This window comes from Hibiscus syriacus, unplaced genomic scaffold (genome assembly GCF_006381635.1).
Source record: "Hibiscus syriacus cultivar Baekdansim isolate YM2019G1 unplaced genomic scaffold, ASM638163v2 tig00111616_pilon, whole genome shotgun sequence".
Taxonomy (NCBI): Eukaryota; Viridiplantae; Streptophyta; class Magnoliopsida; order Malvales; family Malvaceae; genus Hibiscus; species Hibiscus syriacus.
This window is the reverse complement of record NW_024063135.1, coordinates 194,979-216,812: the sequence shown is the minus strand read 5'-3', so window position 1 is coordinate 216,812 and position 21,834 is coordinate 194,979. Positions and strand designations below refer to the sequence as shown.

At 34.3% G+C, this 21,834-nt stretch overlaps 1 protein-coding gene across 1 annotated transcript; it reads left to right on the top strand.

Moving 5' to 3' along the window:
• Positions 1–3,877: 3,877 nt before the first annotated feature.
• Positions 3,878–5,152, top strand: LOC120165850. Its single transcript, XM_039175288.1, has 2 exons — positions 3,878–3,991; positions 4,067–5,152. Exons 1-2 carry the CDS (start codon positions 3,878–3,880, stop codon positions 5,150–5,152), a joined length of 1,200 nt encoding a protein of 399 aa, XP_039031219.1.
• The last annotated feature ends 16,682 nt before the right edge of the window (positions 5,153–21,834 follow it).

The following is a 21,834-nucleotide window of genomic DNA, read 5'->3' as shown; positions in this document are numbered from 1 at the left end:
CTTGGTCTGGCTGCTATGACGGGTTGTTTGGATTTCACCCCAGGTGTAAGAAAGTAAGTCTAGCGCATCTTTGTTTTGCTATTGACTTGCTTATTTTCTTCAGGGTTGATATTGATTATATTATTAGGGTTCAGTATGTTCTTGAGCACTTTTATACCATCTCAAGTTTGAGGCTTAATGTTGCTAAATGTGAGATCTTCATAGATGGGGTCTCTGATGCTCAATGTGATGTTATTAGGGAGGTTTCGGGATTTCGATTAAGACGTTTACTAGTTAGGTACTTGGGGATCCCTTTGGTGACTAGAAGACTTACTGGGCGATTACAGCTCATTCGGGCTGTTGACACTCGTTTTTTTCATCCTAAAAATATATTATTATTATTATTATTATTATTATTATTAATTATTAATTTATATTTTGCAGACTCAATTTACAAACTCGTATTACAACAAATCCCGGAGCCCAAAAAAATCAACCCGAATACCCGAAGAGCCGAGACACCTCAGCCGAAGCCAACCGCTGTAGCTGAGCCATCAAGCTTCCACTGAGCCACCATGGGTCGTCACTGCATATGTCAACGAACATCTTCACAATATCAGACAAAATCCCATTCAAACCCACTCAAATCCCACAAACAATAAAAAAATTGAAACCTAATCGTCCATTAAAGAATCCTCAGTGGAACAACCACCAGGATGAAGCATAAAGACAGAGGGCTCGGTTCATCGAAGGGTGGAGAAAAAAAAAGGATAAAGACAGAGGGCTCGGTTTTTCAACAGGGGGAATTCACAGGGGGCGAAAAGCTAAAAAAGATCATTTGTAATAGAGTATTGAGCCTCCATTGAAGAAAGACATAACCATTGTAATCATTCAACTTCAATCAAGAATAAAATACTAAATGGAGTTTTTTTTAAGGTATATATATCATTTTCTTTCTTTCTTTCTTTGTTTCTTTTATTCAAATCGAAACCAACAGTGGAATCATAGGCTCATTAGGTGTTTAACAATTTCACATTTCAGCAAGAAATCATACACGAAAATTATAAGCAAAATAAGATTTCGATATAAAAATAATAATATTAAAACAAAGAGGATTTGGGGTTGATTTACCTGAGTCGTGCGAATTCCAGTGGAGTCTCGATGACTCCATGTTATTGTCGTTTGGGTCTCGTTGACCAGTGTGAAGAGCTTAGAAGCTCTTTGATGGGTGTTGAAATCGGCTCTGTGTGTGGCCGAGAAAGAATTGGGAGAGTGGAGAGAAAGGAGGCGCATGTTCTGTGAAGTTGGGATTGGGTTTAGTACATATATTATTTTATTTAAGTTAAATGCTAAGCTAAAGTTACAAACCAAATGGCAGTGTTTAGGTTTAGTGAAACTCAAGCCTGGCAAAAGGAAAAATCATGTGTGTGATCCTCTGATCTTTAAATTATTGTGTTTTGGTCTTCAAGTTTCTAAAGTTTCTGTTTATGGATCCTAAGTTGACGCGTATTTCATGTTAGTCCTCAATTCGAGTTTTTTAAGTTTTTAATTTCGTCTTTATATTTTATGCGCATTTGATTTTAGTCCCGGATGCTAAGATATTTATTTTTTTTCATTTACACATTTGGTCTTAAAGTTTTTGCATGTTCTATTTTAGTCAATTTGGTTTGTTAAATTGAATTTTGCATTGTTTGTGTTTTTGGCCTACTACTTTAAAAGTTTTTACTTTAATCCCTATATTTATCATCGGATCCCTTTAACTTTAGTGATAAGGTTGCTTTTTTTAGTTAGTGGATCATTGTGCTTATGTTTAAAGTTAGATTCTTTTAATTATGTAATATATTTGTTGACTAACTCACGTGGTTGTTGTGTTTTATATATATATATTATGTATGTTTCTTTTATATTGTATATTAAAAGTGTGATAATTCCCATAATATATTATATGTCTTTTACTTTGTAAACATATATAGTATATAATATATTTTGTAAACATATATTATTTAAGTATATTATATATATAGGTTATATACAGTAGGTAGAATGTATATCTATTTTATTATCCATATTATGTAATACATATTATAGCATATATGCGTAACACTTTTTTGTATATATATTATAATTATTTTTAGTAATTTACTCATATATATATATATATATATGATTTATGCATATTATTATTTTTATTAAACATCAATTTATTAATAATATATATATATATTTAGTTGATAATTTAGTATTGGTACAAAATCAATTTTTGTTTGTTTGCATATAGTTAGTCATTTTTTACATGAATAGTGTAATATCTTCATTAATATCACTTAACTCGATTTGAAATAAATTGACTAAGAGTAATATTCGATCATTTTATAATTATCGAAAGAAACTTTCTAATACGTGAATATTTAATCTATTTTAATATATAACATTAAGTATTAATACTAGAACTTACATTTTAGATTTGAGCCCCTATGTTCCTTAATTTTCATAATTTGACATTTTAAGTTAGAAAAAGGCCTTGATTTACTTTTAGTTAATTAGGACAAATAAAATTTTATTTGATTGCGTTGTTTTTACAAATCTAAGGCACTGTTCACTTATTAAGGAATTAATAGTATATCCTCCGCGATCGTGCTCAGGGGGTGACTACTGGTAATTCCCCAAATAAGTCGACATCTTTTTTTAAAACCACATCATGTTTTCTAAAAATGAGGCAATGTTCGGTTATTAGACAAAATAGCTGATCTTCCGCATTTACGCTCAGGGGCGAATGCTATCGGTCTCAATAAACGAATACCCTTTTCAAACTCTGCATCCTTAATGATTTTTAAATTAAATAAAGATCGAACTCAAAATTTCCGATTTTAAATATAAGGTAATTAAGTAGGTACCAATTTTTGGGCGCTTATGGGGGTACTAATCCTTCCCCATGCGTAACTGACTCCCGAACCTGATTTCTGGATTTTCGTAGACCCCAAAACTCGGTATTTTGATAAAAATAAAATGTTTTATTAAAATCACCCAGTTTTTAAGGTATTCCAATCACACCTCAAATGATTGGTGGCGACTCTTCACCTTTCGAAATAATTTTCAAAGAGAAACCCCCATCGGTATCGATCTTTCCCCTTCTGGGCGAAAAACGGTTACGACAGCTTGGCGACTCTGCTGGGGACTTTTGTTTTTAAAACAAATTGAGAGTCGAGCCATGAGTTGGTTACCCTATATTTATTATTTGGAAATTATGAGTTCGATCTTGTTTAATTTACGATTCATTATGTTATTTCAAAAAGCAAAAAAAAAAAATTCTCTCTGATTAATGCTTACACTTCTGTGAAATATTTAGAATTGTTGCATATCATAGCTCTAAACTTGAGCTCAATCCTAGTATACTTAAGTAGAGAGAAACGTCACACCTCACGAGGAGCATTGGGCTTCCTTGTGTGGGTCAGACAAAGTATCTCTGGAAAGCACCCTAAGTTGCCTATCCGGATATCAGTTCCGAGGTACGCTTTTAGTGGTGTGATCCCCTGAGCTGAACCCGATTCGCAAGTCTGTAATAGGCCAGAATTAGGGTCAACCTTAGCAGGTTGTAAAGATGGCTTAGGAACCTTTTGTTAGAACCCAACCTCATATATAGAATTTAGTAAGCCTACCTTGTTAAAGCCATGAAGATAACTTAGAAGAACTAGATCGCATGATGTTAAGATTTTTAATTTTCTTTGATTATTTGGCATTCATTACTTTAATTTTTTACTAATTATTCTTTGAATTATTCTAATATCACTAACTTATTTCTTTGTTTCCTGATTGTATGTATCATTATCATATCACATCATTTCATAAACGATATTGATTCCCAGCTTACCTAGTTATTATAAAAAAGCTTAAGGTGACAATGTCTTCCGATGGGATTGAGAATCCAATCAGAGTTCAGACCTGGTCTGAATACGGACAGACACGGTTCGGGGATAGCCTTGCTACTATCGAAGATTCAATTTTTCCAGAAAAGGTAATTATTCGGATCAGGCATGCACACTGAGCTGAGTTATCAAGAATTTGGTCCACCTGGGATGATAATGAGAAGACATTGTTCAGAGGGATATACGGCGACATCGTAGAGCTGCTGAGAGTACCAATAGATCCAGTGGTGATTCGAGCCCTTGCCAAATGTTGGAATCCAGCTTACTGGTGTTTCACTTTCGGTAAAGTAGATATGACCCCTACCTTAGAGGAGTATACGACTTTGTTGAACATCCTAAATGTTAGAAGACATTCCATTTACACCAAGGTAATTCGACCTAAAGGGTTCATAGCCAAGATGATCACGTTGACGGGAAAGACTAAGGAGTGGGTCGAAGAGTACATTCGTGATGAGGGGATCTCCTGGGCTCAGCTGAAGAGTTTAATTTACGAGCAAACTCCATCGAAAAGAAGAAGAGATCACTTCGCACTTGCAGTATATGGTTTGGTAATTTTCCCTAGGAACGAGGATCACTTCGACATCGCCTTAATCGATTTCGTCAAAGCTATCGCTAGAAAGAATCCCGCACCAGCCATCCTTGCGGAAACATTTTTGTCACTGAACCAGTGTAGACGATTAGGGGGAGGTCAATTCATTGGATGTGCCTCAATGTTACTAGTTTGGTGGTGGAGCCACTCCTGGATAGTCGAGAAAGGCTGTGCTCAGAGACATCAATCAAATTTTTCGCCTCTAGTGGATTTCCTCGATAAATGCCAAATTCCAGAGCATCGTAAGAGGAAAGACTGGGTTGAAGCTCTCCGTAACATGAAAGATACTGAGATAGTATGGAAGGCTTATTGGTTACCCAAAAAGGACATACTTTTCAGGTGTGGTAATGATAGTTTTATAATGCTACACGAATTATGGGGAGCTATCGGTTATACTCCGCTAATTGTACTCAGACAGTTTGGTACCCGACAGTTCGTACCAGCTACCCACGGCCTGAAAGAGGCAGAGTTTTCTTTTTCTACTCCAGGTTACCGAGAGCAGATTTCAAAGATCTACGTGGCTTGGCAGAAGCCTCAATGCATGAGCTTTAAGATGATAGAGCCTGTATTCACGCCGGCCTATGAGTTTTGGAGGTCGCAGAGAATTAATAACAACACACCTAAGCCAAATTTAGAGGACCAGTTGACCATGGAGGAGTGATTGAGGAGGCTCCCAACAGAAATAGAATTGTTAAAAGAGGAAATGCGATTGATGAATTTGGAGAGAGAAAAAGAACAGAGAAGCTTTTCGGAGGAGAAAACAATATTGGAACTTGAAATGATTAAGAAGGACGGAGTGATAAAACAATTGGCCAAAGAGAAAGAAAAGGTCCAGGAGAATTTTGATGCGCTAAACCAAGATTTTCGGGCATTAGAGAGGAATATGAGAGCCCAAGGTCTACATCATACTGCCAAGACCCTAAAGATAAAACTCGATAGGGTAGAAAGAAGCGCAAGAAGAGGCCAAGAAGAAAAGAAACGAGCCCTACAACATGCTCGGAAACTGAGAGAGCAAAGAGATGAGGCTAACCAAGAATTAGCACAAAGGCGAGCACAGATTGAACAACTCGAAGCACAGCTGCTTAGCATCGATGAGACTTTTTGGAACCCTTACAACAGTCTCCAAAAAGAAAATGAAATGTTAAAGAAGAAGACAGTTGAGCTAGAAAGAGAAGGGTTGATCCACTCATCTGCACAAGAGGTAACCATGCAAGAAAACGAGGCCTTAAAAGCCAAGATTACTGAGTTAGAAGTCATAGTGCATAGATCTCATCAGCGAATCCAACAGCTAGAAGAGAGCCGACCATTAACTAATCCAGATCTTGGAATTTCTCTACGACAAGCTCAGGACATCATTCAAATGCAACATGAAGCAATGGAGAGAGCAGTGGATCAGGCTCGCGATGTAGCTCGCCAAGTTTATGAATTATGTGAAGAAGCGACAACTTTAAGAGTTTTTGTGATTCCAGAATCAGAAGAAGAACGCCGCATCATGGGATTGATGATAGAGCTCGAGAGATTAGGGAATATGGCAAGATTCTATGTTTAGTAATCATATCGATATAATCTCTTTGCCTAAGTGCTTAGACGTTGTGTGTTGTTGAGTACTTTTTTTATAAACTAAGTTATTTTGGAATCAATATCGGGTTGCATTTGCATTAGCATTTTCATATGTTTTTTTTTCTAAATTTTCAAAATCTTAATGATTACATTATAACAATTCATTCATTAAAATTCAACAAATAATAAAATACAATTTCCAATCATTTGTAGTTATTCTGTCATACACCTCACACCCATACGGTACTCGTCAGTCAACCAAGAAAATGTATGACAAGATCGGACAAATTGAAAAAACTCAAGTTGAAATGCAAGAGAATTTAAAGAAAGCGCAAGAGGATATGCATGAACAGATGATGAAGGCTCAAGACGACATAATGGCAAAGCTGATTAGTTTACTACAAGGAAATAGTATAATCCGAGAAGAGACTCCAATTATCGGTCATACTGCCGAGGAACCATTATATCCCCCTGGTTTCACACCACCATATGTCTACGCACAACAAGCCACGATCATCCAACCAAAAAATGTACAAGTAAACCTACCTGGCTCTTCTACAAACCCGCAACCAATTGAAGATGTCCCTGATCTCGATGAGGAAGACAAAAAAGAACAGGATAAGGAGATTAAGAAAGAATGGGAACAAATGAAGCATGAATTTCGAGCTATGAAAGAAGATGCTAGCCTATATGGAATTAACGCTAGAGAGCTAAGTCTGGTCCCTGATTTAGTGCTGCCACCGAAGTTCAAAGTTCCAGACTTCGAGAAATTTGATGGCACCAGTTGTCCTTCTGCACACATTACCATGTTTTGCAGAAAAATGACAGGCTATGTTGGAAACGATCAACTATTAATTCATTGTTTTCAAGAGAGCCTGGCAGGCTCAGCAGTCCGTTGGTACAATCAGTTAAGCCGAGCTCAGATTAAATCCTAGAAGGATTTGGCTAAGGCTTTTCCAGAGCAATATAAGCACGTAAAAGATGTGAGGCCGAATCGAATTCTGTTACAGAGTATGGAAAAAAGATCCAATGAGAGCTTCAGGCAATATGCCCAAAGGTGGAGAGATATGGCTGTACAAGTTCATCCACCATTAGAGGAGGAATAAACTAATATGTTCTTTGTAAATACTCTGAGGGCCCCATTCTTTGGACATCTTATTGGAAATTCATCCAAGAATTTTGCTGATATAGTCAACGCATGAGAAATGATTGAGATGGCGATCAAAAGCGGGAAGCTAGACGGGGGAGAATCTAGCCGAAAGCCTCCTGCAAGAAGGAAGGATAATGAGGTCAGTAATGTGAAGAAATATGATTCTAATAACATTACAGTATCTCGACCACAAGCCACTGTATTGTCAACATTAAATCCTGTCCAGCAAGGGGCGAAAGAACCAAGACAGGAAAGGGAAAGGGTTCAATTTGACCCTATCCCCATGACCTATAAAGAACTATTCTAGATCTTGTATGACAAACATGTGGTGTCACCTTACCACACTTATCCAATACAACCTCCTTACCCAAAATGGTTTGACATCAATGCTCAATGTGAGTATCATGCGGGGGCATCGGGGCATTCAATTGAAAACTGTCTGGTCTTTAAAAAGTTGGTGCAGAGATTAAGACAAAGAAATGTCATCAATTTCAGTGACAGTGAGCAGCCCAATGTGGCTCAGAACCCACTGCCGAATCATACAGGGATAGGGGTTAATGTTGTTATTGAAGAAAAAGGGAACGGAGTCATTACCAAAGTCAAAGAAGTGAAGTCATCCATGCATTGGGTATGGGGGCAAATGGTCAAAATAGGCTGGTTGACCTTTAATGCTAACGAAAATAAGCATGCTTGCCCCTACCACCGTTGCGAGGATCATGTCATTCAAAACTGTGATGAGTTCAAGGCCTTGGTTCAAAGGCTGATGGATAGTAAAGATATGGAATTTTACCATGAAGCTACAAAAGAGAAAGAGATTGAGATTTGCGCTTCCGAAGGCACATCCAAGGGAGTTTACAATACTAACTGCCCTTTAGTCATCACACCGAAAGCCCAGACTATGGAAAGGTTAATCCCTAAAATAGTGATCACGCCTCTGTCGTCCTTTCCTTATAAGGACAACAAGCAGGTCCCTTGGAGGTATGGATGCCAATTAAAGAATGTTGAGAGTTCAGAGGCTGCTAAGGAAGAGGTGGACGAGGTAGGCCATTTCACCAGAAGTGGGAGATGTTATTCTCCCAACCAGACCAGTGAACCCGAGAAAAGGACGACCGTTGATAAAGGAAAAAGGGTTGAGATATTATTGAAAAATGATGAGCTGACAATTAATGAGCCTGTAACCGAAAATGATGCTGTAGAGTTTTTAAAATTCTTGAAACATAGCGAATATAGCATTGTTGAACAATTACACAAATTGCCAGCTCGTATCTGAATCCTAGCTTTACTATTAAGCTCTGAGGCACATCGAAACGCCTTGTTGAAAATCTTGAATCAGACTTTCGTATCGAAAGATGTACCAATGGAAAAAATAGACCGACTGGTTGCAAATATTCAGGCGGATAACTTCATCTCTTTCTCTGATGACGAGATCCCGTCCGGAATGATGGGCAATCCCAAAGCCTTGCACATTACCATCCAATGCAAGGGACATGTGTTATCGCGAGTACTAATTGACAATGGTTCTGCCCTGAATGTGATGCCATTAGTAACCTTGAAGAAACTACTGGTCGATAGTACACACATGAGAAATTGCCAAAGCATCGTTCGAGCTTTTGACGGAACAAAGAATGAAGTTTTGGGGAAGATTAATATTCCTTTAACCATAGGCCCATCAACCTACGAGGTCGAATTCCTTGTAATGGATATAATGCCCTCCTATAACTGCTTGTTAAGAAGGCCTTGGATCCACCAGGCAGGAGTCGTTCCATCTACTCTGCATCATAAACACTATCCTTTCATTAGTCGATTGAATTTTGATTGCACAAATAACATGGCCGAATATGAAGCATGTATTCTGGGTCTTAGAGCGGCCATTGAGCGTAAAGTGAAAACACTCAAAGTATATGGGGATTCAGCATTGGTAATTTATCAACTCAGAGGTGAATGGGAAACAAAAGATGCGAAGTTGGTGGAATACCGTAAGTTGGTCCTAGAGCTCATTAAAGAATTTGGGCGAGTGACATTCCATTACCTCCCTAGAGAAGAGAATCAAATGGCGGATGCTTTGGCCACTTTGGCAGCAGCCTATAAAGTCAATGAATATTCAAGCATGATGCCTATTACAATGCAAGCTTAAGGGTATCCAGCCCATTGCTATAGCATAGGAGAGGAAAATGATGGAAATCCTTGGTATTACGACATCATGCAATATATTAAATATCAAAGCTACTCTGAGCATGCCACTGAGAATGACAAAAGAACTATTCGAAGAATGGCGGTAGGGTATGTGCTTGATGGTGATATCATGTACAAGAAGAGTCATGATCAGGTCTTGTTGCGATGTGTGGATGCCAAAGAAGCCAGAACGATTATTGAAGAAGTGCATGAATGAGTATGTGGTACTCATGCTAATGGACATACAATGGCTAAACAAATAATAAGATTTGGATATTATTGGTCAACCCTAGAAACTGATTGTATCAATTTCTCCAAAAAATGTCACAAATGCCAGATTTATGGAGATAAGATCCACACCTCTCCTCATCCATTGCACGTAATGACTGCTCCGTGGCCATTCTCTATGTGGGGCATGGATGTCATTGGGCAAATTTCACCCAAAGCTTCTAATGGCAATCGTTTTATATTCGTGGCAATAGACTACTTCACTAAGTGGGTAGAAGTGGCCTCCTACGCAAATGTCACTCAGTCAACAGTTTGCAAGTTCCTGAAGAGAGAAATTATTTGTCGGTATGGGCTACCAGAAAGGATCATCACCGATAATGCCTTGAATTTAAACAATAAGATGATGGAGTCAGTATGTAAACAATTCCAGATTAAACATCATAATTACACCACTTATCGCCCAAAGATGAATGGAGCGGTAGAGGCAGCTAATAAGAACATCAAGAGGCTCATACAGAAAATGACTGAGACTTATAGAGACTGGCATGAGAAGCTACCATTCGCTCTGTTTGCCTATCGAACTTCAGTGAGGACGTCCACTGGGGCAACTCCGTTTTCTTTAGTTTATGGTATGGAGGTTGTGTTACCCATTGAGGTCGAGATTCCGTCACTACGAGTGCTGTCAGAGGTTAAGTTAGATGAAGCATAATGGGTGCAAGCTAGGTATGATCAGTTGAACATGATTGAGGAAAAAATATTAAAAGCTATCTGTCATGGGCAAATGTACCAGAAACGGATAAGGGCACATAATAAAAAGGTTCGTCCACGAGAGTTTCAAGAAGGAGACTTGGTGCTAAAAAAGATTTTGTCAATTCAGAAAGACTTTAGAGGAAAATGGATGCCAAATTGGGAAGGACCTTATGTGGTAAAGAAGGCATTTTCTGGAGGAGCTTTGATCCTCACTGAGATGGATGGACCAGAGTTACATAACCCTGTGAATGCTGATGTAGTCAAGAAGTATTTCGCCTAAAAAAATGAAAAAGACTAAAAAATGAAAAATAAAAAAAAGAACAGAAAAAATAAAAGTATGGTTCAAGATAAAAACCCGTAAAGGACGTCTTGTAACCAGAGAAGGTCTCAGGTTGAAAACCCGTAAAGGGCGGCTTGAGAATTGTGTAAATTCAGAATTCGTGCATGGTGGAGCTGAATTAGTTGGGTAACCAGAAAGTAAATGAGATTCAAACACTGGCTTATGGCATTCAATAGTCGGGAATTTGGCAGTATTGGGGGAACTTCACACCCTTACGCATTACCATAATTCTCAAGATCTCCTTGACAGAAGCTACACTCGGGTCCTCTTACGGCATGCCAGTTCAAAAGCATTCATACTATTGATGTCTGATGACGCCTACTGTATTTTCTTTTGATTATTCCTTTTAAAAGTTTGTCATTTATTCACTCAAAAAACTCTTTATTTATAAATAAAAAGATGTTTTTAACCGCATTGTAAGCATCCTGATTAAAAATAAAAACATGTAGATTAGCTCGGGAAACATGAGATCATTGTGCATTATTGTACAAAAAGTTTTGGAAAATACATATATTCTGAAGCCGAAAATGGTTTTAGCATAAGGCTTACACAATGTCAGGACACAAGAAGTTAAAGCCTTGAGATACACGTGATTACTCAACAATGTGGGATAACTAAAGAGGTTTTGTCACTGATTAAATAATGGGTCATGAGAAGCACATGGGTTTAAAGAGTAAAGAGAATCAGAGTCAGGCTCAACCAAAGAGTTTCCAATTAGGATTTTCGATCGAGATAAATTGCTGTTGATTTTTTTTATGCCCAAATCAGTCTGAAGTACAAGGATGTTAACAAAAGAAAGTTCTCGTTTGAAAAGAAAATACCCTCAAAATAACTGCATCATTGCACACATTTTAGGCATAAACAGGATCATGACATGAATTGCATAATAATGAGTGCTTGCAGGTTTTCTTAAAAGAAAGGACAGAGATGTAAAGACCAACCATAGAAATCACCAATTCGAATTTTCATGTTTGGTCGTGGCGAGACAAGCTTATACAAAAGAAATCTCTTCCAAAAATTATTATCCCAAGACTTTCAGGTATGATGTTTTCGAATCCTCAAACACATACTAATAAAGGTTAATGTTTAATTTTCAGGTTTGATCCCAATTCAATGGATCAACTCCCCCAGATCTGATATTCCCTTCAGAGTAATTGGAACAGGTCTCTCTTCTCCAAGATTTGATATTCCCTTCAGACTAAGTGGAACAAGTCTGCTTCGAGTCAATGGATCAACTTCCCCAGATCTGATATTCCCTTCAGAGTAAGTGGAACAGGTCTATCTTCTTCAAGATTTGATATTCCCTTCAGAGTAAGCGGAACAAGTCTCTTCTCCAAGATTTGATATTCCCTTCAGACAAAAGAGGAACATATCCCTCTCATTCAATATTTGATATTCCCTTCAGCAAAAGCGGAACACATCCCTCTCATTCAAGATTTGATATTCCCTGAGTGACAGCGGAACATATCCCTTATCATATTTCAAACCATGAAGTTGACCAGACAAAAAAACACATTGTCTCTTCGTCTTTGCCCTATTCTTGTTGACACAAAAATAGGAAAAAGAGGGGCAGCTGTTGACACTCGTTTTTTTCATCCTAAAAATATATTATTATTATTATTATTAATTATTAATTTATATTTTGCAGATCCAATTTACAAACTCGTATTACAACAAATCCCGGAGCCCAAAAAAATCAACCCGAATACCCGAAGAGCCGAGACACCTCAGCCGAAGCCAACCGCTGTAGCTGAGCCATCAAGCTTCCACTGAGCCACCATGGGTCGTCACTGCATATGTCAACGAACATCTTCACAATATCAGACAAAATCCCATTCAAACCCACTCAAATCCCACAAACAATAAAAAAATTGAAACCTAATCGTCCATTAAAGAATCCTCAGTGGAACAACCACCAGGATGAAGCATAAAGACAGAGGGCTCGGTTCATCGAAGGGTGGAGAAAAAAAAAGGGATAAAGACAGAGGGCTCGGTTTTTCAACAGGGGGAATTCACAGGGGAACGAAAAGCTAAAAAAGATCATTTGTAATAGAGGATTGAGCCTCCATTGAAGAAAGACATAACCATTGTAATCATTCAACTTCAATCAAGAATAGAATACTGAACGGAGTTTTTTTAAGGTATATATATCATTTTCTTTGTTTGTTTGTTTCTTTTATTCAAATCGAAACCAACAGTGGAATCATAGGCTCATTAGGTGTTTAACAATTTCACATTTCATCAAGAAATCATACACGAAAATTATAAGCAAAATAAGATTTCGATATAAAAATAATAATATTAAAACAAAGAGGATTTGGGGTTGATTTACCTGAGTCGTGCGAATTCCAGTGGAGTCTCGATGACTCCATGTTATTGTCGTTTGGGTCTCGTTGACCAGTGTGAAGAGCTTAGAAGCTCTTTGATGGGTGTTGAAATCGGCTCTGTGTGTGGCCGAGAAAGAATTGGGAGAGTGGAAAGAAAGGAGGCGCATGTTCTGTGAAGTTGGGATTGGGTTTAGTACATATATTATTTAATTTAAGTTAAATGATAAGCTAAAGTTACAAACCAAATGGCAGTGTTTAGGTTTAGTGAAACTCAAGCCTGGCAAAAGGAAAAATCATGTGTGTGATCCTCTGATCTTTAAATTATTGTGTTTTGGTCTTCAAGTTTCTAAAGTTTCTGTTTATGGCTCCTAAGTTGACGTGTATTTCATGTTAGTCCTCAATTCGAGTTTTTTAAGTTTTTAATTTGGTCTTTATATTTTATGCGCATTTGATTTTAGTCCCGGATGCTAAGATATTTATTTATTTTTCATTTACACATTTGGTCTTCAAGTTTTTGCATGTTCTATTTTAGTCAATTTGGTTTGTTAAATTGAATTTTGCATTGTTTTGTCCTACTACTTTAAAAGTTTTTACTTTAATCCCTATATTTATCATCGGATCCCTTTAACTTTAGTGATAAGGTTGCTTTTTTAGTTAGTGGATCATTGTGCTTATGTTTAAAGTTAGATTCTTTTAATTATGTAATATATTTGTTGACTAACTCACGTGGTTGTTGTGTTTTATATATATATATTATGTATGTTTACTTTACTTTTATATTGTATATTAAAAGTGTGGTAATTCCCATAATATATTATATGTCTTTTACTTTGTAAACATATATAGTATATAATATATTTTGTAAACATATATTATTTAAGTATATATATATAGGTATATACAGTAGGTAGAATGTATATCTATTTTATTATCCATATTATGTAATACATATTATAGCATATATGCGTAACACTTTTTTGTATATATATTATAATTATTTTTAGTAATTTACTCATATATATATATATATATATATATATATATGATTTATGCATATTATTATTTTTATTAAACATCAATTTATTAATATATATATATATTTAGTTGATAATTTAGTATTGGTACAAAATCAATTTTTGTTTGTTTGCATATAGTTAGTCATTTTTTACATGAATAGTGTAATATCTTCATTAATATCACTTAACTCGATTTGAAATAAATTGACTAAGAGTAATATTCGATCATTTTATAATTATCGAAAGAAACTTTCTAATACGTGAATATTTAATCTATTTTAATATATAACATTAAGTATTAATACTAGAACTTACATTTTAGATTTGAGCCCTATGTTCCTTAATTTTCATAATTTGACATTTTAAGTTAGAAAAAGGCCTTGATTTACTTTTAGTTAATTAGGACAAATAAAATTTTATTTGATTGCGTTGTTTTTATAAATCTAAGGCACTGTTCACTTATTAATGAATTAATAGTATATCCTCCGCGATCGTGCTCAGGGGGTGACTACTGGTAATTCCCCAAATAAGTCGACATCTTTTTTTAAAACCACATCATGTTTTCTAAAAATGAGGCAATGTTCGGTTATTAGACAAAATAGCTGATCTTCCGCATTTACGCTCGGGGGCGAATACTATCGGTCTCAATAAACGAATACCCTTTTCAAACTCTGCATCCTTAATGATTTTTAAATTAAATAAAGATCGAACTCAAAATTTCCGATTTTAAATATAAGGTAATTAACTAGGTACCAATTTTTGGGCGCTTATGGGAGTGCTAATCCTTCCCCATGCGTAACTGACTCCCGAACCTGATTTCTGGATTTTCGTAGACCCCAAAACTCGATATTTTGATAAAAATAAAATGTTTTATTAAAATCACCCAGTTTTTAAGGTATTCCAATCACACCTCAAATGATTGGTGGCGACTCTTCACCTTTCGAAATAATTTTCAAAGAGAAAACCCCATCGGTATCGGTCTTTCCCCTTCTGGGCGAAAAACGGTTACGACACGTGCTATACTTTTTAGCTTTGCTGGGTGGTTTTAGCTCATTTGGGCTGTGTTTTTAGCATAACAAACTATTGGTGTCGGCGATTAATTCTTCCTCAAGCTGTGATTAAAAGGATTGAGCACCTTTGTGCTAAATTTTTCTACAAGGGCGATGATGTGACTGCTAGAGTCAGTTGGAAGCAAATTTTCTTATTGAGATCTGAGGGAGGTCTTGGTGTAAAGGATATAGCTGGCTGGAATAAGGCATGCATTTTGCAGCTAATCAGAACCATCCTTGCTGGGGAGGGATCTCTCTAGGTAGCTTGGTGTCAGGCATATATTTTGAAGGGTGAGGACTTCTGGCAGATAGAGGTTCCCAACAATGTTAGTTGGAGTTTCCAGAAAATCTTAAGATGAGGCATGACACTCAGTGTTTATTTGTTGGAGAGGGTATTGGTTTAGTAAAGGCTGTCAGGATTTGGAGTAAGATTAGACACCAATAGTCTTATTGTTTGGTATATTAGGCGTATTCCCAAACATAGTCTTATTGTTTGGATGTCTATTCTTGACCGTCTTCCTACTAAGGTGAGGCTTTTGAGAATGAGTATTCATGTGGAAAATGACTTGTGTGTGATATGTGGTTGTCAGATGGAGAACATATATCATCTTTTTTCGGCTGTGGATTTGCAAAGGATCTGTGGGAGGGCATCCTAGATCTTAGTAGGCTTTCTCGAAGGGTTAGCTATTGGAAACATGAATTTGCTTGGTGTCTTGCTCATCTTAAAGGTAAAATCCTACTTGTTAAGATTCTTAAGCTTGACTTGGATTGTCATGCCTATAGTGTGTGGGAGGAGCGAAATAGAAGAAAGTTTAGGGGTGCCTTCCGCTCAGTTGATTATGTTTTGCAAAGTATAAAGGAGGTGGCGCAGATTCGCCTCAGGGATTGGAAGATTTCTCAAGATTATGTGAACATTACTCTTTGTATGCGCTGTGGTATTGTTTGAGTTAGTTTTGAATTGGTCTTTTTTTGTGTTTTTTGCTGCTGTTGCTATTTTGTGCTGAGATTTTGTATTTTTGTATCAGGTTTTTGCTTTTTTGGGTAATAAGTGAAATTTATCCAAAAAAATAAAAATAAATTAGGAGTAATTTGAAAGTTAAGTAATTAAATTATAAAAAAATTAAACTTTGGTGACCAAAATAGGATTAAGAAGATAGTTGAGTGATGTAATTTACCCATAAAAAGTACCATGTGCAAATAACCCGTTAGGCATGATTTTGAAAAAATAAAAAATTTGATACTAAAACATATTAAAACTGATAGTTTAATACTAAACGTGTAATTTATCCCAAAATATAATATTATTAACGGAACGGAGAAGGAAAAAGGAATAAATTGCATGTAATGTACATCACTATAGATCCAGTATGGGTTCTAGGGACAATGTAAAACATGTTAATTTCTTTTATCCATTTAAAATAAAAAAATCCAAATCTATGCACATGGATCACTTCGTGGTTGTCTGCTGAATGGATCAGAATGCAAGTCTAGAATCGATTGGAAATTAACTTAAATCATATAAAATGCATATAGAAATATAAATTTATAATAATTTATTTCAATCTCACGCAAAATCATAACAACAACAACAATTATTATTATTATTATTATTATTATTATTATTATTATTATTATAAAGTTTAATTGTATATAAATTTATTTTACTGAGTTAGATATTCGAATTATTTTTTCTCAAACTATATATTCTTTTCAGCAGTTCAGATTTTTCGTCAACGAGTGTTAGTACAAGTGGTTAAGATTCAAAAATGTGAGCTTATAAGGTCAAGTTCGAATCCGACCATAATCACTTTTGGTGGGTAATCTGTAAATTCTTATTTACAGAGACGGACGCAGAAATTTGTGTCAAGGGGTGCAAACATAAAAGATTATATTAAAATCTTAGGGGTGCAAGATAATAAAATCTCAGGGGTGCGAAATTAAATAATTCATATAAAATACGAATAAAATATCTAAAATACAAGGGAATTTTAAATTTTTAGGGGTGCGACCGCACCCCTAGCACTCCCTCGATCCATCCCTGCCTACGTAGATCATAATTGGGTCTTAGATATACACTGACCCTGGACTGAAAAAGCCACCATAACTTAAACTTTTACGTACAAAAAAAAAAGCAGTTCTGATTTTTCTTAGTCAATCAATCATGTAAACACTCGTCTCTTAATGCACCTTTTCGAACATGATTTTTTTTAAAAATAATACTCAATTTTACTGTCGAGATCATTTAATAAATTTAAATATTGTATCGATCAAACTAAATATTTAAATTATCATTTATAAACATTTTGAATCTCACCATTATCTCATCATTAAGGTAGAACTCATATTATATATATATATATATATATATATATATATATATATATATATATATATATATATATATCCAATTATTTTTAGTTTTTAAACTAGGTACTTAAATTATTATTTTTATTGAACTAGACAATAAACTACCATGAGTAGCCAAACCCCAGTGTTATCTCTTCTATTTAAAATGAAATAACAAACTGAAATTATCACGTGACAATACAAAAAATTGCATCATAAAAAAAATTAAACATTTCAAAAAATCTCAAAACCTCTAAAAAAATTATAATATATTTTCTAAAATGTAATGAAAGAATCGAAAGATGAAGAGATTCAAATCCAATAATCATTAAAGACACCAAAATAACTTATAATTACTAAAAAAATTCGTAGACTTACTTGATCTAACGATACGTTGGCCTATACCCTTCCAGTTGTTAACGATGATATTCACGTCACTATCGAGAGGCAATATAAATCTTAAACAGTGACAAATAGAAAAGCTCTATAATTGATGAAATGCATTCATTTTAAAAGAACAATACCTGTGAATTGATTCAATTATCGAAAGGTAAAAGAATAATCATATCAAAGTGGGTATTTGTAATTCCCTTATTTACAAATTGATCCCTACGATCCAATTATAAATAGGTCTAAATTCTTTTTTGTTCATTTGAAACCATCATAATCATCTCTCCTATCTGATTCTATCTTCTTCCATTTCTAATATTTTAGAAAAAGAATTTCATTTGTTTGTAGAACTCTAGTGGTAGTGAAGTTGTTATTGGATGATGGTGCCCGAAAAATAGAGGTTCGTTGAATTTAGTAAATTTGATACGTTCTCTTCATTATTTATTTTGTTTGTTCAATATTAGTAAATTTGATACGTTCTCTCATATTTATTTTGTTTGTTTAATATTGTGTTTTTCGTTGTATCTCTATTTTCAATAATTATCGAATTTATCCTCTATGTATTTTGAAAATTATAATTTTATCATTTCAACACAGTTTTAAAATTATGTTAGTGTAAAAAATTACCTATTTTTCTGAATATATATTTTTAATATACCTTAAAAAACTAAATTTTTATATTTTTATTAAATAAACCATGATTTGAGCCATATGACAAAAAAGATTATTATCAATTATATATATACTTTAGCATCTTCATCTCATTTCACAATTTTTTAGTATATAAACATTACGATGGTAACTTATTTATATATATAATATTTGTTGATATAAAGTAAAATTTTTAGATTTTATATTATTTTAATCATTGGATAAAAAATAGAAAACTAAAAATTAACTATAAAAAAATAAAAGATCTATATAAAAAATTGTCCTTAATTTTAAAAGTTTTAATATCAGTCATTAAACTTATTAATCCAACGATCTAATAAAAGCCTTATAAAATTTAAAAAATGTATACTGTATAAACAAACCCTGACTCTTCATATTAAAAAACGTATGATATAAAGTCAAATTTTTGTTAAAAATTTCATGTTAGTTCTAATTGACATTGATTTTGAAGATTTATCGTAAATATTCTCTCTTTTTTGTTTTATAAAAAATATTGAACGTTAAAAATTTCAATTTTTTATTGTTTTGTGAAAAATAACATTAGTACAATAAATGATACATATCGGAAATTTGATTATAATAAAATGATAAATATAATTTTTAAAATTACTATAAAGATAACAAATTTGTTTTATTTAATTATTCCTCAATAGGAATCAAATTCAAAGAATATATAATATTCTTTTGTTAATCCCATTGAAAACGCATGCATATCAAACTCAACTCACCCCAACCAACCACTTGCCCCATTTTCTTTCAATCAGGTTTTTTTTAATATTCTTTATTATATTTCTATAAAAAAATCACATATTAAGATAATTTAGCTTTCATTTAAACATAACAATCATATTTGGCTTGTTGACCAACATTTTCTTCTTTTTTTCTATCATATTCCTTTATGTCATGAGTTTTAGACTCATCAAAAACACCATTTTCTTTCCCCTAGAGTCACCCTTCCCCTCTAGATAAGAGTAAGACTAGAATTAGGATTTGTCAAAAAAGAAAAAAATCCATTTAAACAAATGTAACTAAAATTAAGTAACATATATACTTAAATAATTAACTAACTGAACTATTAGTTTATGCTTATGTGGATGCCAGCTGTTTCCGCGTCAGTCAATATTGTTGACGTGGTGATATGATGATGTGGTATATATTTAAAAAATATTTTTTTAATATTACCTAACCTATTTTGGGTGGCAAAAATCCTTAAAATTATAACCTAATCCCCTCCGCCCAAATTCCCAAAATCTCAATATTAGATCCCTACTCAAAAACCACAATTCAAACCATTCCCAAAAGCTCAATATTAGATCCCTACTCAAAAACCACAATTCAAACCATTCCCAAAATTAAACTTTTCCCCCAAAATAAAATGATTCAAACCGATTCAATACATTCCCAAAATCCCAACATCTGCAAAAAAAAAAATCAAAAGAGAGAAAAAGCAGCTTGTCGAATGTGAAATATCGAGAGAGAAAAGGGTTTAACTCGTTGAGAGAGAAAACATCAATCGATAAGTTTTATGGTTTTGTTATTCCTTTCTTGCTCTAACTAGTTTTAGAAGTTATAATTTTTTAATCAAACGCCCACAAAGTTTTTGTCTTGTTTTGATTTATATACACTTTGACACACAATTTTTCATGGCCATGTTATTTTTTACTTATTCTTTTGGCCATGATCCTCATGCTTTTTACTAGAAAAGTACTTAGATTCTTTCATTTTTTTTGAAAAAAAATTATATTCCTTACAAGCTGCTTTTCATAGAAAACAGCGAAGATTCTCTATTTTTTGTTTGTTTACTAATTTAATTTGGATGAATAGAAATTTCTTCTATTATTAAATTGTTAATGCGTTTATTAACATCATGATTGTTGTGTTACATGATGGGTATTGAACCAGAAATTTTTATGTTACAATATCACCATGGAAGTAAATTTATACGTTCGCCTAAACTTGAAAAGTTACAAGTTGACCCGGATAGACTTTGTTATTGGGATATAATTGGGAATATGAAAGATTTAGGGTATGCCTCTGATTCATGGTTGTACTATAAGGTACTGGATGTTACATTCAATACTGATGCATTGGTGGTAGTTGTAGATAGATGAATCAGTTAGGCAATGTTTAGGGATTTTGATCACTAAGGGTGTTATAGAATTTTATGTGGACTAAATAAATAATTATACGGTAGGTGACACCATTAAAAAAGTAAAGAGGTAGTTGAGGGTATTGATTTTTCTAGCCAAAATAACAATGATATTCATGGGGGTAATACTAAAACTGAAGGTGTGGACACTGTGCATATTAATGAAGAGGAAATTGATGGAATTAAATATATACCTTATGTGGACACCGGTCTTGAATAAAAGAATGCTGGAATTGAAGCTGTAAACACTGGTATTGAAGAGGAAAATGTTGAAATTGAAGTTGTTAACACAATAAACACTACTTGAATTGAAGATATACACAATGATGATGATCCAAACTTCTATGAAGTTGGTATTGGTGAGGAAGAAGCATCAGAAGAGTCTCTTAATTTTTTTGGATGTTGAAATAGTTTTTGATGTAGATGAAGAAGTTGAATCAATTAGGGAAACGTTGAGAGGTAATGGTACCAATAGTTCATCAGTTGGTAGTGACAGTGAAGACATTATTGATTTTGAAGTTCATGATCATGTAGTTGTTGAAAATGATGTAGTACAAGCAGATAGACCAAAAGAGGATAATGGTAAATGGATAGCCTTGAAAGTGATTACTTAGATTCAGATGATCCAGGAGAGTATAATGATACTGATAATGAGGATAATCGAATATGTGGAGCATACAAAGGAAATATTAGAGTAGGGAATATATATTATAAGAGTTGTAAATTTTCTTTGTAGAAAACAAGACTTAGATTTACATATCACACTCAGTTCAAGGAAGCGATGAGAAAATATGCTCTCATGAAGTGTGTTTCTTTAAGGTTCATTAAAAGTGAACAAAAAAGAATGAGGGTGATATGCAAGAATTGTTGTCCTCGGTTATTATTTGCAAGCTTTGATCATAGGTTTGGCTGCCTTATTGTGAAAACATACAATCCTATCCATAAGTGTTTTAAGATAAATAAGAACAAAATGATAAATTCTAGGTTTATGGAGATGAAATTTAAGGATAGGATTTTAGTTGACCCAAAAATAAAAGTTGCTACTTTGAGAGAGATGTGCAAGAATAAGTTAGGTGCATATGCTAGCTATAACCAGTGTCAAAGAGCTGGAAAATGGGTGCTTCAAAATAAAAAAGGGTTCTTACATTGATGAATATGCTAATCTGTGGGGGTATACCGCTGTTGGAAAACATA